The sequence below is a fragment of the Zalophus californianus genome, chromosome 8 (assembly GCF_009762305.2).
Source record: "Zalophus californianus isolate mZalCal1 chromosome 8, mZalCal1.pri.v2, whole genome shotgun sequence".
Taxonomy (NCBI): Eukaryota; Metazoa; Chordata; class Mammalia; order Carnivora; family Otariidae; genus Zalophus; species Zalophus californianus.
In genome coordinates this window covers 112,275,745-112,292,698 of record NC_045602.1, presented here as the reverse complement: position 1 = coordinate 112,292,698, position 16,954 = coordinate 112,275,745, and the positions used below count along the sequence as shown (strand labels likewise).

The 16,954-nt window shown below is 49.1% G+C and overlaps 1 protein-coding gene across 1 annotated transcript in view; it reads right to left on the bottom strand.

Moving 5' to 3' along the window:
- Window positions 1-10,067, bottom strand: part of RSPO4 (R-spondin 4) — a 32,526-nt gene extending 22,459 nt beyond the window's left edge. Inside the window, exon 1 of the mRNA XM_027623869.1 lies at window positions 9,983-10,067. Coding sequence (XP_027479670.1) covers window positions 9,983-10,061 — 79 coding nt within the window. The 5' untranslated portion in view covers window positions 10,062-10,067. The remainder of the gene's footprint in view (window positions 1-9,982) is intronic.
- Between the last annotated feature and the right edge of the window lie 6,887 nt (window positions 10,068-16,954).

Genomic DNA, 16,954 nt, shown 5'->3' with positions numbered 1-16,954 from the left:
TTTCTTTTTTAAAGATTTTATTTTTAAGTCATCTCTACACCTAATGTAGGGTTCAAACTCACAACCCCAAGATCAAAAATTGCACACTCCACCAACCAAGCCCTCCAGGCACTCCTTATAAGGACATTTCCTAAGATCAAAAAGCCAAGACCATAAGGCAGAAGGAAATCCCCTCCCCCAAAAAGCTCATATGGGATTTGACCACATGAACAGTATCCTAAGTAGTGATTTCTATTCTCCAAAGGACATACAGAGTTAGCGGATGGGTGTCAGACTGAAGGAAGATATTTTCAATGTCAAAACCAACAGGGGGTCAGTATGCAGGTAACACAAGGAAGTCCTATAAATTGACAAGAAAAATTCAGGAAATGCAATAAAAAAGTGGACAAAATAAAAATAAAATATAATAAAATTTGAAAAAAATAAATGAAAATAAGGGGAAAGAAAATCAAATAAAAATAAAATTGACAAAATATAAAATAAGTAGCATTTTAAAGCTAAAACAATAAAATAAAAATAATTTAGAAAAGCAAAAGGTAAGAGTAAAATTAAATATGCATTTATAATGTAAACTTAAATGCATTAAAATTTTTAATTACAAGTCAACATTAAACTACTAATAATGAAAACTTTAAAAATAAAATTTAAAGACTTACATAAAATAAAAAAGAACGAATTTTAAATAAGTGAAACAAATTTAAGAATAAAAAGAGGTTGGCAATTCGTAACAATTTAAAAAAGAAAGAAAGGAAAATAAAATACAAAATAAGAGCAGGATTTTGCACGACGGGTGCTGATAATGTGCTATGAATTAAGGAGGCTGATTGACTCAAATGCCTGCCAGAAGGGGGGCAGGGGGGAGGAGGAAGGGAAAGCATGTCCAAAAGACAGCATCTGACTGGGTTTTTCCAGCCTGCTGTGGGCAGAGGGTAGGACGTCAGGCCCCACGACGGCCTCATCCACAAATAGCTGTCACATCATTTATACATTTATAATGCGCCAGCACCACGCACACATACCACACACATCTTTCCATCCTCACTGCTGTCCTCTGAGGTCTGGTTTCATAGAGGAGTGAACAGAGGCTCAGAGAGAGAGTAATCATGTGCCACAGTCTACCCTCTGAACGTGGGCTCCTTAGAGTAACCTTCTTTTGACAAGTTAGGTCTCCTGAGGACTTCCAAACGCAGGCAGGGACATGTCTGTCATCAGGCTAGAATGTTCTGGATGCTAGAAAGAGCCAATCTCCCATGGCACATGACAGTTACCTCCATTAATTGAACACCTACGATCTCTCAGGTAGGTTACATGCATAATCTTGATCCTCAAGACAACCATATGATGTAGATGCTATGATTGTCCCCATGGTACTGACAGACGACACTGAGATTCAGCAGTGGAATATTTGCAGCCAAGCATGGCAGTAGCAGAGGTGGGAGCTGAGCCTACGCATCTCACAGCCCAAATCCCACCCTCCCCGCCTGGCGCCGGAACTCTTGAGAGCAGCCCCTATTTGCTAGAAATGTCCTATTTTGCAAGTTAGCCAATGGAGGAACAGAAAGGAGAGATAACCTGCCCAAGGTCACTCAGCTGGTGAGTGGCAGAGCCCACGGCCTTCGTGACAGCCTGCTGACCTCCCACTGCTCATCTGGGACTTGCTAGAGACAGCCGTGCCCACTTGCCAACACCAGGGCAGGCTCTGGAAGGGCAGCCGTGACATTCCTTCTCTGCGAGTCTCCACCCCTGCGGATGTGGGCACCGCTGTCGGGCTTCAGGGAAAGTGGAGGCTTCTGGCAAAAGGGAGTGGTTTTCTCCATGTGGTCTGCGTCCCCCAGGCTTGGGAATGCCTTTCTTTTGAGCTGGTGAAACAGAACCCCCACCACAATGGCGCACTGGAGCCCCCACCGTGGACCGCAGAGCAGGGGCCCTATGAATCACGTGGCATGACTCCAAGAAATCATCCCAGGGCAGGCGGTGGTGGCCCAGCCTGAGGCAGCCGTGCCTGAGAGGAGTGCCTCACCCATCCGCGATGGGAACCAGACCATTCACTGTGGGACCTGGAGGGATCCCCGAGGTTGGGGCTGAAGGCATGCGTCCGAATAGCACTGCCTGCTGCACAGGCCCATGGAGACCCGGAGGCATATCCCAACTTCCCCCCGTCCCGGCTCTGCGCCCTTGGCAAGTCAACTGCCCTCTCTGAGCTTGGAGGGCCTCCTCTGTAGAATAACAGGATCACACCACCTCCTGGGCTACTCTGCGGCTGAATTGGGAGAAGGCCTGACGGTGTGGTTATGCACCCCAGCTTTGGAATTATTGTCTGGGTTTAAATCCTGGCTTTGCCAAACTTACTCTGCCAAGCTATTGGGCTGAAGCACATGAAATTGCTAATATTGGGCTATTTTTCTGACCTATAAAAATGGCAATTTCATATACTTTCAACTAATGTCCCTTTCTCTTAAATCAGTTTCCTCCTCTGTAGAATATGGATAATAGTCCTCACAGCAACCTATGAGGATTAAATAAGGCTGGGAGGCAACTGAGCTCAGTAGAGCTCGGGCTCTGGGACCAGGCAGGATTTGAACCTTGGCTGTGTGACTTTGGGTAAGTTACTTAACCTCTCTGTGCCTCAGTCTTCTCATCTGTAGAACAGGGATACTAGGTTTATTAAGAACATTTAACCAGTTCATCTGTATAAAGCACTTAGAACAGTGCCTGATGTTGTTACATAAGATAAAATAACACAGGTAACAGCATCTGGCATAGAGTAAACGTTCAACTGTAAAACCAAATCAAAAACAGACTTTTAAAAACCTTTGATGCCAGGAAAAGTTAAGTATTTTTAAAGACAAAAATGTATGTTTTTAGGAACATACATGTGTGTGGAAATGGAGGTGAGGAACACGCTCCTGGGTATCCACCGCGCCTGGGGCCTTCTGTGTCGGCCAGGGTCCACAGCCCGTGGTTCTAAGGGAAGGACTGGCCTCGTGGCCATGATGGCTCTGAGTCTGGCCCAGGCCTCAGCCTGCTCCCTCTCTTGGAAGCACACAGCCAAGCCACGGAGCCTGTGGGCCACACAGGTCATTCCAGGGGCCCATTCGAGGCTCCCAAGCCTGGGCTGGTCTCTTGTTCTTAAGAAACTTCTGGCAGCTATGGATGCCCTCTTTGTCAAATGTCATCCCCCTTGTCTGACATTTATCCTAGACCTGGGACGGAGGCACAGCAGACCCAGCGCAGCTGAGTCATCCAGGGAAACTGAGGCTCTCAAGGGCCCAACACCAGGACTTTTAGGCTCTGGAGCCAGCTACCTTCCTCTACCTCTCCAAAGTGGCCCTCCCTTGCTCCCCAGTCTTGGCTGCACCCTCGCTTCCACCCATTGCCCGGTGCCGGGGGGCTGAGGTCCTGCCCTGCTTGAGCCTCCCTTTGAGCAAGCTTTGGTCTCAAAGGTCTCAACTGGCCTTTTCAGCCCTGCATTCCATTATTCTATAAAAAAGGAAAGCGGAACCCTTCCGCAAACTGTAAAGAGCTGTGTAAACCAGAGGGCAGTTCATGGCATTGGATGGGTTTTCCAGAGAAGTCTCTGGTAGGCAGGATTTCCTCCTGTGGGTCTGGAACCTGGAAGACCCAGGCCACACAACCATTTCCTCTGTGACCTGGAACAAAACAGGTCCCCTCTCTGAACCAACCTTCCTCTTCTGGAAGGGCAGAGGGAGGACCCATGTCCACCAGGCAGGATCAGTGCAAAAGGCCCACACGATGTCTTGCGCCCATCGGCTGCTCAGGGGTGTCTGATGCAGGAGGATATTAAGGCCTCTGACTGATCACTCCACCTTCTGGGGCTAAAAGCCCCATGCCTTGGGAAGGACGTGGCCACCAGACTCAGGGCCACCAAAAATAGGCAGACGACTTGCAAAATGTGCCAGGGGCGGTCGCTGCTCATTGAGGCAATATGGTGTAGCACGTGGAGCTCTGCAGCCAGACTCCCTGGGTTCTCATGCCTCCTGCTCTGGGGCTCACAGGGCCTCAGTCTCCCCATCTGCGGTACAGGGACCCTCCTACGACCTGTCTCTGAGAGATTTATGAGGACGTTATTGGGCTCAGCTGATCCAGCAGCCTCCACACTTCCTTGACAGAGGTAAAAATTCCAGTTTTATATCACTTCACACACAGCATGCAGAATACACACATCAGTACAAACACACACACTCTCACACATCCCCATCTATGTGCACACACAAGGGCATGCACACTCACTTACTCATACACACACTCACATATATGTGTAAATGGAAACACATTTCTCAAAATAATGTTTAATCTTAAGACTTGCAATACATTCTGATATTTTCTAAAAAGGAGGTTAGCTAATTCTAGGCTGTGGGCCAAATCCGGCCCTTGGCCTTGTTGTATGGCCTACGAACTGAGAAGGGTTTACAACAGCAGCAAAGAAGAATACAGGACAGGTCATATGTGGCCCACAAAGCTGAAAATATCTACTATCTGGCCCTCTACAAAAAAAGTTTCCTGACCCCCGCCCTCCCCCCCATTTTATTCTATCCTATACTGTCGTGTTCTGTTCCATTGCACTGTATTCCACTTCATTCAAAATTGCCGTACTTGCTAAGTTTAGTTCCCCGATCCGTTGATGGGTTGCAAACCTCAGTTTGAAAACTTTGCATTCATACAAGCGTCAGTTTTTTTACTAGATGGAAAAGTGGATGAATAAACAGTGAACTGATAGACGGACACAGAGACACAGGAGAACAATACAGATAAGGTCACCTTTGCCAAGCAACGTCCCCTCGCTGAGCGTCAGATTGCTCAGTTGAGACCAGGAGCGCCCCTGACCTGCCACTGAGGGCTGTGTGGAGGGGCAGTGGGGTCCTGTCCACGTCAGTCTTTCTGATGGGTCTGTAACTGACATCTCAAGGAGACACTGAGCCCTTTGACAGGTGGGAAGTGGAGCGCATCTCTACCGTCCTTGTGAACACCTAGTCAGAGCCTGGCCTAGAGGAGGGGCTCAACGCATATTTCTTTGGGATAAAGGTGACATGCAAGTGGCATCCAAGGCCCCTCTGTGACTGGACTCTCACCCTGTCTTGCAATCGGACCTCTACTTCCTCTGGCCACGCAGCCCTTTCCACCTGACCAGACCCTCCCTTCCTCCTGCTGGAGTCCCCCATCCCCGTCCCTGCTACCACCTTGCCTGACAAAATCCCTGTGATAAGGCTCCTCTCAGATGCCTCCACCTTGCAGCCCCTGGCAAGTCATCAACAGGACCCATGTGTATTTCTATGCACAGGCTTTGAAGCCTCCAAAATGCTGGGTCCATGTCCCCAAAGTTGGGAGTTCCTGGCCAGGTCACTCGCCCTTTCTGAGCCTCAGTTCCCTTGTCTGAAAAATGGGTGTCCACCAGGCAGCGTCAGAGTGAGGATTCCCACTGTGCAGAGCTCCTGGCACATGGCCAGCCCTCATTAAGTGGCCTCAAGGCTCTCCTTTGGTGACTGGGCGGGGGCTGGGTGGCTTCCATCCCTGGAGAGGGAGGTGGGTTCCCCCAAGGGTGGGGGCATGTGAGGTGAAGCAGCATCTCCTTTGAGCCCAAGCTTGGTTCCAGAACTGCCCACAGAGGGAGAAGGCATGGGAGCAGAGACAAGTTTATTGAGTACTTACTGTGCACCAAACATACTGCTTTCCTTTTCTCAACCAGCCATATTTTATGAAGAAACCCAGACCCAAAGGGGCCAAAATACCTTGCCTAAGGTAGCATTCTACTGGCACATGATGCCTTTCCTGGGCCCCCCAGGTGCAGTTAAACCCCTCACTCCATCCTCTAGCAGTTGGTTTTCCTTCCAGAGCTGCCCCTGACATGCATCTTGACCTGGTGCCACCCGGAGGCCAGCACTGAGGGGGATGCACCTTGTTCTGGGCCCACCCGGCCCTGGCCCAGCCCTGCAGACAAGAAACCTGGGTCCTTCCCCATCTCTGCCACTGCCTTGGGCACCTGCTTGCTGGGGCTCAGCTTCCCCGCTACAGGCAGGGGACAGTGCTGCCTGTCCGGCGGTTACAGAGAATGATCACACTCACCCCACCCAAGGGAGGCGCCGTTCATTGAGCAGATGAAGAATGAAGAGGCTCACCGAGGGGATAGGGCAGAAGTCAGGTTCAACCCACACGAAACCCCCCAGTCCAGAGAGCACCCCAGCCTGCTGTAAAATGGGAGAGAGAAGTGGTAGAATCTTTATAAAGCACCTACTCTATGCTTCCAGACACCTTCCCTCCGGGACTGTGGTGAATCTTCCCAACTATCAGAGGGGTAGATAAAACTGTTCCCATTTCACAGACGTGGAACCACAGACTGGAGAAGGCATGTGGCCTGCCCAAGGTCACACACCTAGGGCAGGAGAGGGTTCAGGATTTGAATTCAGGGCTATCTGAATTCCAGAGCTGAACTCCCCAAATTTCCTCTGTCCCTTGCTGCCTCGGGTCTAGAAGGATCTGAAATCACCACGTGAATGTGGGGGGACTCTTGCCTCCACCAGGGCCCCTCTCCAGCCTTGAACGTCAGGGAAGTCCGTCACAGCCTGTCTTCTCCTCATCGCCTAAATGAAGCTCCATATCAGGGGTTGGGGGTTGCAGACCAGAGCTCCCTCACACTCCCTGCCTGTCCCTTTGCCAGGACACCCCAGCATGTCTCAAGAGAAATGTTTCCATCTGGTTCTGATTCATTTACACTTAATTAATCAACATGTTTTGTAAGAGACAGTTGAGATCCAAGAATCTTTCTCAAGTTTTTTCTTTCATTCTTTCTTGTCTTAGAAACAGAAAAATTGAAAAAAAAAAAAAAAGAAAGAAACAGAAAAATTGAAAGAAAAAAAAAAGAAACAGAAAAATTGGGTTTCATCAGAAAACAGTGACGCCAGAGCTTGAGGAAGCATGGGTCTGCGGATGCCAGGCCCTGAGGGGGACAGCTCAGCCTGGGCAGCTGCTAGGCCTTGCAGAGCAGGCCGAAGACTGAGGCCCGGGACTCGGGCATGGAGGGGAGGCTGGGGAAATCAGGGAAGGGCATCCCTCCACCCTGGTAGCTGCTCGAGAGTAGGCCCCGGGTCTGTGCACCTTGGCATCTCCAAGTTTCCCAGCACAAAGCCTGGCACAGAGGATGCCCTGTAGCTGTTGTTGAATGAACAAGTGAAGAGATGGATACATGGAGCACGGCCAGGGCTCAGGTGCCTTCAGGACACATTCTCCTTCTACAGTGACAGCAAAATGTCAAAGCTGGTAAGACCCTCAGGGATGTCGTGTGGAGTTTCCCAAGCAGCCGTCTCATGAAAAATGGCCCTCTGCTGCATAATTAGTTTGGGAAAGGTCCTGCTCTCTAGCCCCACCGCTTCACCATGAATGCTCTGATAAGTCCTGCAGTCAAGAAATCTGCCAAACCGAGCATTTCCCAAACCTATTTGGCCAGGATGCCTATGACCACTTTGCAGACTATGCTACAGGAAGGGGTTTCCTACCCCTCCACCCCCACCCCGGGGCCAATGGGGAAACTGAGCCTGTTGGCAGGAGCTGAGGAGTCCACTCACCCGAAGTCACACAGTACAAAGGGGCCTGGGGTGGGACTGAAATCCAAGACTCTCTCCATTGCACCTGACTGATAAGTGGAGCTATAAGCTTCTCCAGAGACACTGGATGGGCATGTTTACGTCCCATAAACAAGGCATCAACTACGGTGGGGAGGGGTGCTGAGAGCCCCCTTGCCAAACTGGGGCAGCATTGGGAGCAGCCATGCCCAAGCTCCTCACCGAGCAACTGGGGATGGCGAAAGGGATTAGAAGTTTTCTTTTTCTTTAATCTTTGTGTGTGTGTGTGTGTGTGTGTGTGTGTGTGTGTGTCTTTTTAGAACTGTGAAGCATCTTAAAGATCTCCTCAACCAGCTCCTCTTCAGATGGGGAACGGAGACTCTGGGAAGGGAAAGCCAACACAGCTCAGGAGTCATCCTGACAGATGGAGTGGGATTCCAGCCTGCCTTGCTACTCACCTGCTGTGCAACTTTGGACAAATCAGTTTCCCTCTCTGAATCCTCATCCAGATCATAAGCAGCCCTCCCCCCGCCCCCCGACAAGGCTGTTGTGAGTAGCCAGGGACACCATGCACAGGAAATGAAGACGACTGGTACGTACAAGTGCCCACTAGGAGCCTGTGTACTTGGCTACTCACTTAACAAACACACTAAATTCAGTCTTGCCCATATCTGCCTTGTGAGTTGGATACTTCAGATTATTATTCCTCTTGTTAAAGAGGAGTCAGTGAGGAGAAAGTTTTTATTTTTATTTCTTTGGTCTGTTTTAAAACTGAGAAAAATCTGGGTGCCTGGGTGGCTCAGTCGGTTAAGCGACTGTCATGATCCCAGCGTCCTGGGATCGAGCCCCACATCGGGCTCCCTGCTCAGCGGGAAGCCTGCTTGCTTCTCCCTCTCCCACTCCCCCTGCTTGTGCTCCCTCTCTCGCTGTCTCTCTCTGTCAATTAAATAAATAAAATCTTAAAAAAATAATAAAAATAAATAAAACTGAGAAAAATCTTAGAGATGTTCTAAAAGAGCCTTAGATGGGTAAACCCAGGCGCAGAGAGGCAAAGTGACTTCCCCAAGGTCATTCAGCTGGTTACTGGGGAAGCTGACTCCAGAGACTATACACTCAGCCCCTGTACATGGGACATTCACAGAGGAGCATCCCCATGAAGTCCCAAGTTTGGACCCCAGGGGCCCAGCTCACCTGAAGCCCACCCACTGCTCAGACCCCTGGTCCCTCCATCCAGTCACACAGGGGATTGGAGCCCTTTGGGCCAGTCACCCCCACCCAATCCTAACTCCGCATTCTCCCATAGCCCCTCTTGGCTTCCTGCTCCAGTCCAGGAGTGAGTGTGTCCATGCAGGGCTTTTCACTCAAATGGGACTAGAAGCTCCTAGAGGGCAGACTCTTTCTTATTCCCATGTAGCCTTGTTCAGACCTAACACCACAGCTGGAAAGAAAGAAGACACTGGGTCTTCCGCTGACCTGCTGGACAATTTAGCAAAGTTACCTAACCTGTCGAGCCTCGGCACCTGGCTTTATAAAATGGGATAAGTGCTGTTATGGGGATGCCGTGGGGATTCCCTTGGCATAGTGGCTGGCATTCCAAGGTTGGTTCTCAGACTGGTACCAGCTCAGGAGACTTGCTCGCCTGCTTGCCCTCCTCAGCCCCACGGGCTCTGCCGACCCCCACACTGCAGCGACAGCCTCAAACCCACTTCTTGAGGACATTCTGACTCTCACAGTGAGTGGCTGTGACATAGGACCCTGAGGGTGCAAGGGGCCCCTCTGCGCCCCGGGTCCATTTACAGTCTGAACCTTGCTTTACCTTCCGAGTGTTCCCAGGAGGTCCAGATGGAAAAACTGAGGGGCTCTGGGACTTCTTCCAGGTCATCTCAGAATAAATGGACGTGAATTCAGGTCTCAGGTCTCCCTGAATTCACAAAGCTCATGTCCTTGCCAGAGGGGGTCCACTAAGGAATACCGCCTTCCTGAAGGTGACGTGGTGAGTCACAGTCAATGATGGGGCTGAGACTGGGTCATCTGGACTCCCAGCCTGGGGCTGTGTATGTCTTCTCCCAGCTCAGCATGGACACTTGGCATGGCTTCTAAGTCACTAATTCTGTCCCCTAGTCCCAGTGTCCTCCGGCCTGGCACCTGGGGCTTCCTGTCTCTGCACAGAGCCACCCTCCTTCTCAGCAATGCTGCTACTATAGGGAGTGGGTCAGTGAGAGAGGCCTACCAGCCCCTTCCTTCCGTGGAGAGCCTCCTTGGCCAGCTTGCTAGACAGGTGCCCCCCAGGCCTCAGTCTCCCCGTCTGTAAAGTGGGCCTGATGGCTATCTGCAGGAGTTCCAGGGGCCAAACCCCTGTCTGCCCCGCTGTGCCTGCCCTGCCACCCAGCCCGCTGCCCTCCTCGTACCTTGCTTCTTCCTTCGGTTCAGGGGGAGCATGTCCACGGCGTGGGCGACGAGCAGCAAGAGGCAAAGTGGCGCCCGCATCTGGGCAGCCTGGTCGGCGCGGGCGCGCGGGGGTTCCCCGGGAGGCCCGATGGCTGCTCCGGGCGCACGGGCGCATCCGCGGGGCGCGGGCTCGGTCCGCCGCCAGGGACGCGCCGTCTGCGCAGGGGCCGGCCGCCAGGTCGAGTGAGGGCGTCGGCGGAGCGGGGACACTGCCCCGGCGGGGAGGAGCCCGGCGCGCGAGGCGGCGCGTTAACCCGCTCGGGCGGCGCGCGCGGCGGGGGGCGGGGGTCGCCCGGCGGGGGGCCCGGAGGTCTGTGGGTCCCGCAGTCCGCCGTCTGGCGTCGTTCCGCCCCCTGCACTGCAGCACTCACAGACCCGCCGCCGCCGCCGCCGGCCCGCCAGACGCAGGTACACAGGCGCGGCCGCCAAGTGACCCTCCCCATCCTGGCGCTCTCGCCACCTCCCGACCCCCCACTCCCCGCCTGCCTCCGATTTTCTCCCTTCTCCTCCGTCGCTCCCGGCTCCTGCGCCTGGCCCTTCGGGACCACTCCTGCACTTCCTCTGGTCCTCTCTCTGCCTCACCGTCCCCTACTCTGCTGCCTGACCGTCTGCTCTGCCTTGTTCTTTCAAGAGTCCCCCATGCCCTCTGGCCATGGCCCCTGCGTGTTTCCTGCGCAGCCTGCGGGGAGCCCCTAATCTTTGATTCCAAGTGACCGGCACCTCATAAATTCGCTGGACTGTGTTTCCTCCGACCTTATCTACTGGATGGGGAGCAGCTGGGGCCGTTTTAACGCTTTCACAGCCAGACCCTTCCTCCTATCCAGCAGACAGCGCACTCAGAGAGGCCAGTGACTTGCCCAAGGCCACACACAGCAGGTCAGCTCCCTGTCTGCATCCAGCGCCTGCCCTCTGGGCCACTACTCAGGACACAGAGGAGCTTAACTTGGACAGCCTCTTGCTGAACAACTGTCCTTTCTTTTTCCTGTGTGTGTGGCTTGTCTCCTTCAGCCCCTTCTCTCCATCCTCAATGAGTCCCCAGTGCAATGAGGACGTTTGAAGGCATGTCCAGCGGCAGGAGACACACAGGGAGGCAGCTCTGGCCTGGGCATTCTTCTGTAGGGCTCCACGAACACACCCGCAGACAAGATTCTGGCATCTTGGTGGCACGTCAGAGCTAGTCCACCCAAATGGCTCCATTTCACAGATGGGGTCACTGAGGCTTCAGGATTTGGGTTCTTAGCTCAGGCAGCCCAGCAAGTCTAGGACAGAGGCGGGATGGGTGTCCAGGGCTTCCAGCATGGATCCCCTCTCTCTCTGCCTACAAAGCCTTCTTGTTCTGACCCCTTTGCTCTCAGCCTTCCCCATCACCCCACCCCTCACACCGTTGATCCCAGAGAGCTATCTCAACCCCTTGCAGTTTTTGACAGACACCTCCAGGCCCTCCACACCTCTGAGCCTTTCCTGTGTGGCCTCTTTGTGGAATATCAGCCAACATCCCACCCCCCTTCTTCTCTGACTCGTTTCAGGACCCTGCCCTCAATATGCCCCTCATCCAGGAAGCCCTCCTGGATTCTCAGGGCAGGTTCAGTGCCTCTTCTGGGCTCCCACAATCTCTTTATCACAGCTTGGCACTAGGTGGTCACTATCGATGTCTCTGTCCCTCTCTCTACATTGTCAACATTGGAGAGCAGAGATGAGGTCATATCTGGGTCCCTGGAGCACTAGCCCACACTGGACACAGAGCAGGAGCTCAGCATGTTGTAGGATGCATGAACGAATGAGTTCTCTGGATGTCGGAGTCTCCTGGTTTTTACATGGAATTCACATGCTGGGAGAAATGAGGTAACCCCAGAAGATCGAACATTAGGAAGTTGGAAAGTCAGCCCCTATCCATCCATCCCCAGTCCTAAAGGCTCCAGAGTCCAGAGCAGGACAGCTCCCGAGTGAGCAGGGCTGGGAAGAGCAATGTGCATGCGGGGGGCGGGGGGGGGGGGGGGCGTGCCAAGGCCGTGACTACTGGACAGACACACAGCTCTGCGGGCTGTAGCCTCTCAGCCGTTCTCTTTCCACCCCTTCTGCTCCGGCTTCCCAGCCTCTGTTTCTCAGACTCTGCCGTGTGCCTTCAGTGGGGCTTTTTGCTGTTCCTGCCGTCTGGAAAATCCTTCCTGAGGTATCTTCAGGGCCTGTCTCGGCTCAAGGTTACTTCCTCAAAGACGGCCCCTCTGACCACTCCAGATAAAGCAGAACACCCATTTCCTTTATCCCCTACCTTGCTTTATTCTCCACAGTACCAAGTACATAGTCCTGTGTGTTTGCAATTTGCTTGTTTCTAAGTTCCATGAGGGCTGGAATCCTCTATTTTATCTGTGTGCCTAACACACAAAGTGCTTAATAAATATCTGTGGAATGAATAAAAGAATGGATGAATGAGGGCTCACTCACCCACTGATTTACTGTAGGACCTCAGGCACCTCCTGCTCTCTTGGGCTCAGTTTTCCCATCTGTTCAGTGGCACAGATGGGATTTTGTGTCTTCTGAGAGTCTTACAATCCTTTCAGAATCCACTATTTCTAGGATTCTGTGAGCCAGAACTAAGACCTCTACCCGGCTCTGAGATGCACAGAGGGTCTTGGGGTCTCTGTAGCTACAGGGGGCTGTCTGGGAATCCTGCCTGCCTGCCATCTGGTCAACCTCCCCCAAGACAAGCATCCAGAGAGCACATCTAGGCCAGTGGTGCTGACGGCATCCCAGGAGGTGTGCACACCAGGGGCATCAGTTAAGGAACCACAGGACACTGTCACAGATAGATGAAGACTGTTATAAGGGCTACAACACATTACAGTCCTATTGGTATTCCAGATCAGCAAATCCTTCCCCTCCATTGACAGCCGGGTCTCAGGTTCCTTTCAGCTTGTGCTCTGCTCTCTCTGTACATGGCTTAAAGCTTGCTGTGGTTGGGGCAAGTCATGGAAGATCACCTATGGGAGGTACAGATGTCCTCCCACCTCCCACTGGCCAAAATTCAGTCCCATAGCCACACCTACCTGCAAGGGTAGCTGGGAAATGTAGTCTAGCCATGTACTCAGGAAGAAAACCAAAAGAGTGGTGAACCGCAGGCCATTCTATCACACTGGACCCCTCTCATTCTTGCCATAATGATGCAGTAGTTCTTGCCTGTGTTGGTTCTGACCCCTACCAGTTCTTTTTCCTAAGTAGCCAGAGGACCTGGATTTTCTTCCAGGTGAAATCCAAAATTTTTCTCGGGGCTGCAAGGGCTACAGGATGGCCCTTACTAGAGTGATCAGTTGTCCCAGTTTGCCAGGGATTGAAGAGTTTCCTGGGATGCAATTTTATCTCATGTACAGCTTTGTGTAACCACCACCACATCAGGCTACTTAACTGCACCAGCACAAAACTCCCTCATTACCCCTTTATGATTGCACACACCCCCTCCCCTATACCTTAACCCCAAACAACCACTAATCTGTTCCCCATTCCTACAGTTGTGCCGTTACACAGATATTAGATAATGGAATTATGTCTTTTGTATCCTCTTGAAATAGGCTTTCTTTATTCAGCATAATTTCTTGAGATTTGTTCAAGTTGTTGCATGATTAACAGTTGCATTTTAGGGGCGCCTGGGTGGCTCAGTCAGTTAAGTGTCTGCCTTAGGCTCAGGTCATGATTCCAGGGTCCTGGGATCAAGCTGTACATTGGGCTCTGGGCCCCGTGCTCAGTGCAGAGCCTGCTTCTTCTTTTGCCTGCCACTCTCCCTGCTTGTGTTCTCTCTCTGTCAAATAAATAAATAAATAAATAAATTAATTAATTAATTAATTAAAATCTTTGAAAGAAAAACAGTTGCATTTTACTGCTGAGTAGTATTCCATGGTATGAATGTACTAGAGTTTTTTTAGCCATTCACTCATTGAAAGACATTTAGATAATTTCCAGTTTTTCGTTATTAAGTACAAAGCTACTATGGATATTTGTGTACAAGTTTCTGTATATCCTCTTTAGCAAAATGTCTGTGCATGTTTTTTGCGCTTTTTGATTGGAATTTTTTAGTTTTACTGTTGCATTTTAAGAGTTTGTTATTCCATACAGAAGTCCTTTGTTGGATATGTGATTTGTTAGCATTTTCTCCTAGTCTGTAATTTGTCCCTTCATCTTCTTTCCAGCATCTTTCACAGAATGAAGGTATTTAATTTTGATAAGGTTCACTTTATCAATTTTTCCTTTTATGGATCACACTTTTGGTGTCAAATCTAAGAATATTTGCCTATTCTCAAGTCTCAAAGATTTTCTTCTGTTTTTTTTCTAGAAGTTATATCATTTTACATTTAAGTTCATGATCCATTTTGAATTAATTTTTGCATAAAGAATGAGGTTTATATCAAGTTTCATTTTTTGCCTGTGGATGTTCAAATGCTCCATCCAGTGTGATTTATTGGATAGGCTGTCCTACCTTAACTGAATTGCTTTTGTTCCTTTGTCAAAAATTAATTGGTTATATTTGTGTGAATCTATTTCTGGGTTACCTGTTCAGTTCTGCAGACTATGTGTTTTTCTGTCTGCCAATACCTCACTGTCCTGATCACTGAAATCTTGAAGTTGGGTAGTCTGATCTCATCCACCTTATTCTTTCTCAAAATTGTTTTAGCTATTCTAGTTCTTTTGCCTTTCAATATAAATTTTATAATAATTTTGTCTATACCTACAAAAAATCTTGCTGGGAATTTGATCAGAATTGCATTAAACATGTATATCAATTTGGAGAGAATTAACATCTTGACTATATTGAGTCTTCCAATCCATGAACATGGTATATCTCTCCCTTTATTTAAGTCTCTGATTTTTTTTTAAGAATCAGTGTTTTGCCATTTTCAAGTCCTAAAAAGTTTTATTTGATTTATACCTAAGAATTTTTCTTTCCTTTTTTAAAAAGAATTGCAAACTGAATTGTATTTTCAATTTTGTTGCCCTATGTGTTCATCCCTAGTATATAGAAATACAACTGATTTTTATGTATTGATTTTGTATTCTAACACCTTGCTGAACTTATTAGTTTTAGGAGTATTTTTGCAGATTTCTAGGGTTTTCCAACAAAGATAACATGGCACCTGTAAATAGGGGCAGTATTCTTTCTTTCTTTCTGATTTATGTTCCTTTTATTTCCCTTTCCTGCTTTATTGCATTGGCTAGCACTTCTAGCACTGTACTGAATAAGAGTGATGGGAGCAGACATTCTTGCCTTGTTCCCAGTCTTAGTGGGAAAGCATTCAGTCTTTCATCGTTAAGTATGATGTTGGCTGTAGGGTTGTTTTGGGATGCTCTTAACAAGTTGAGGGCGTTCTCTCTATTGCTATTTTTCTGAGAGTTTTCGATCAGAAACGGTGTTGAATTTTGTCACCAATTTTTTTTGCATCTATTAGTGATACAATCATGTGATTTTTCTTCTTTAGCCTGTTGATGTAGTGCATTGATTGATTTTTGAATATTGAACTAGCTTTCCCTCCCTGGAATAAACCCCATTTGGCCATGGTGTAGAATTCTTTTTATATGTTGCTGAATTCTACGTGGTAATATTTTATTAAGGACTTTCACATCTATATTCATGAAAGATATTGACCTGTATGTAATTTTTATACTGTCTTTGTCTGGTTTTGGTATCAAGCTAATACTAACCCCAGTAGCACCAGAAGAACAAAGCAGACCAGAATAGAAATGCAAAGTTTCTGGAAACTAAATGGTCATTGCAACTCCAGCCTCCAAAAGCAGATGAGAACCTACATGCTACACCTAAAAATGAGACTGCCTGCTAAAATAAAAGACTTAAATAGGACCTGAAGTTTCCTAATATATTAGCCCAAATGTCCACGATATATAGAAAATTAGCTGTCATGCTGAGAACCAGAAAACCACAGTTTGAATGAGACAAGACAATCCACTAATGCTAAAACCAGGATGATGCAGATGTTGGGATCGTCTGACAAGGACTTTAAAGCAGCCATCCAAAAAGTGCTTTGGCGAGAAATTATACATTCTTTTGAAATGAGTGAAGACAGAGAAAATCTCAACAAAGAAACAGAAGTTATTTTAGAAAAAACAAATAGAAGGTATAAAACTGAACAATACAATAATTGGAAAAAAGAAAAAAGAAAACATTGCTGATGGACTCAGTGGAAGGGTAGTGATAACCAGTGATGGACAATGAGCCCAAATTCCTCCTTCAACAGGTGGGATAGCCTAGGCTTGTTCTTTGCTGTTTCTCAGAACTCCCCAGCAGGGTTGAGCTCCAGATGTCCCCAGCGGTGCCTGTCTTGATGGCCTACCCTTCATGGGCTGGCCTCCCACTCTGTTTCACAATTTACTCCCAGCCCTGCATTTCCCAGGGTCAATTCCCAAATAAACCTCTTGAACTCCAATTTTGTCTCAGTGTTTGCTTCACAGCAACCCCAAATGAAGACAGCATCTTAACTGTCATGACCTTGCATGGGGTAGTGCAGGTAAAAATAATATCTAATCCAGAATAAGTTCTCACTAGCAATTCTCATTATTTGTGTCTCAGTTTCACCTTCTATAAAAGACAGGCATTGAATCCTCCACCTTCCTCTGCCAAACTTCATCTTGTTCTCCTGTTAAACCACAACCTCCGCCTCATCCCGTCTTCATTCTTCACCTCGTCTGGCTTTTCCCAAGGGAGGGCAAGCAGCGTCGTCCCTGGGTTGTTCAGGCAAACAAAGGAGCTGCTTTAGTCCAGCCACCCCTCCCTCGCCAACCCCAGTGGAATCCCAGCCTCCGTGGTGGGTTGGGTTGTCGTTTTTAATACCAGTGTGAAATAAATTGAGAAATTACCCATAAAATACAGGTTTTCAGCAGCTGGCCTGAAATTTCTTCCCATAAACAAACAAGTTTAAAGAGATGTCTTAATG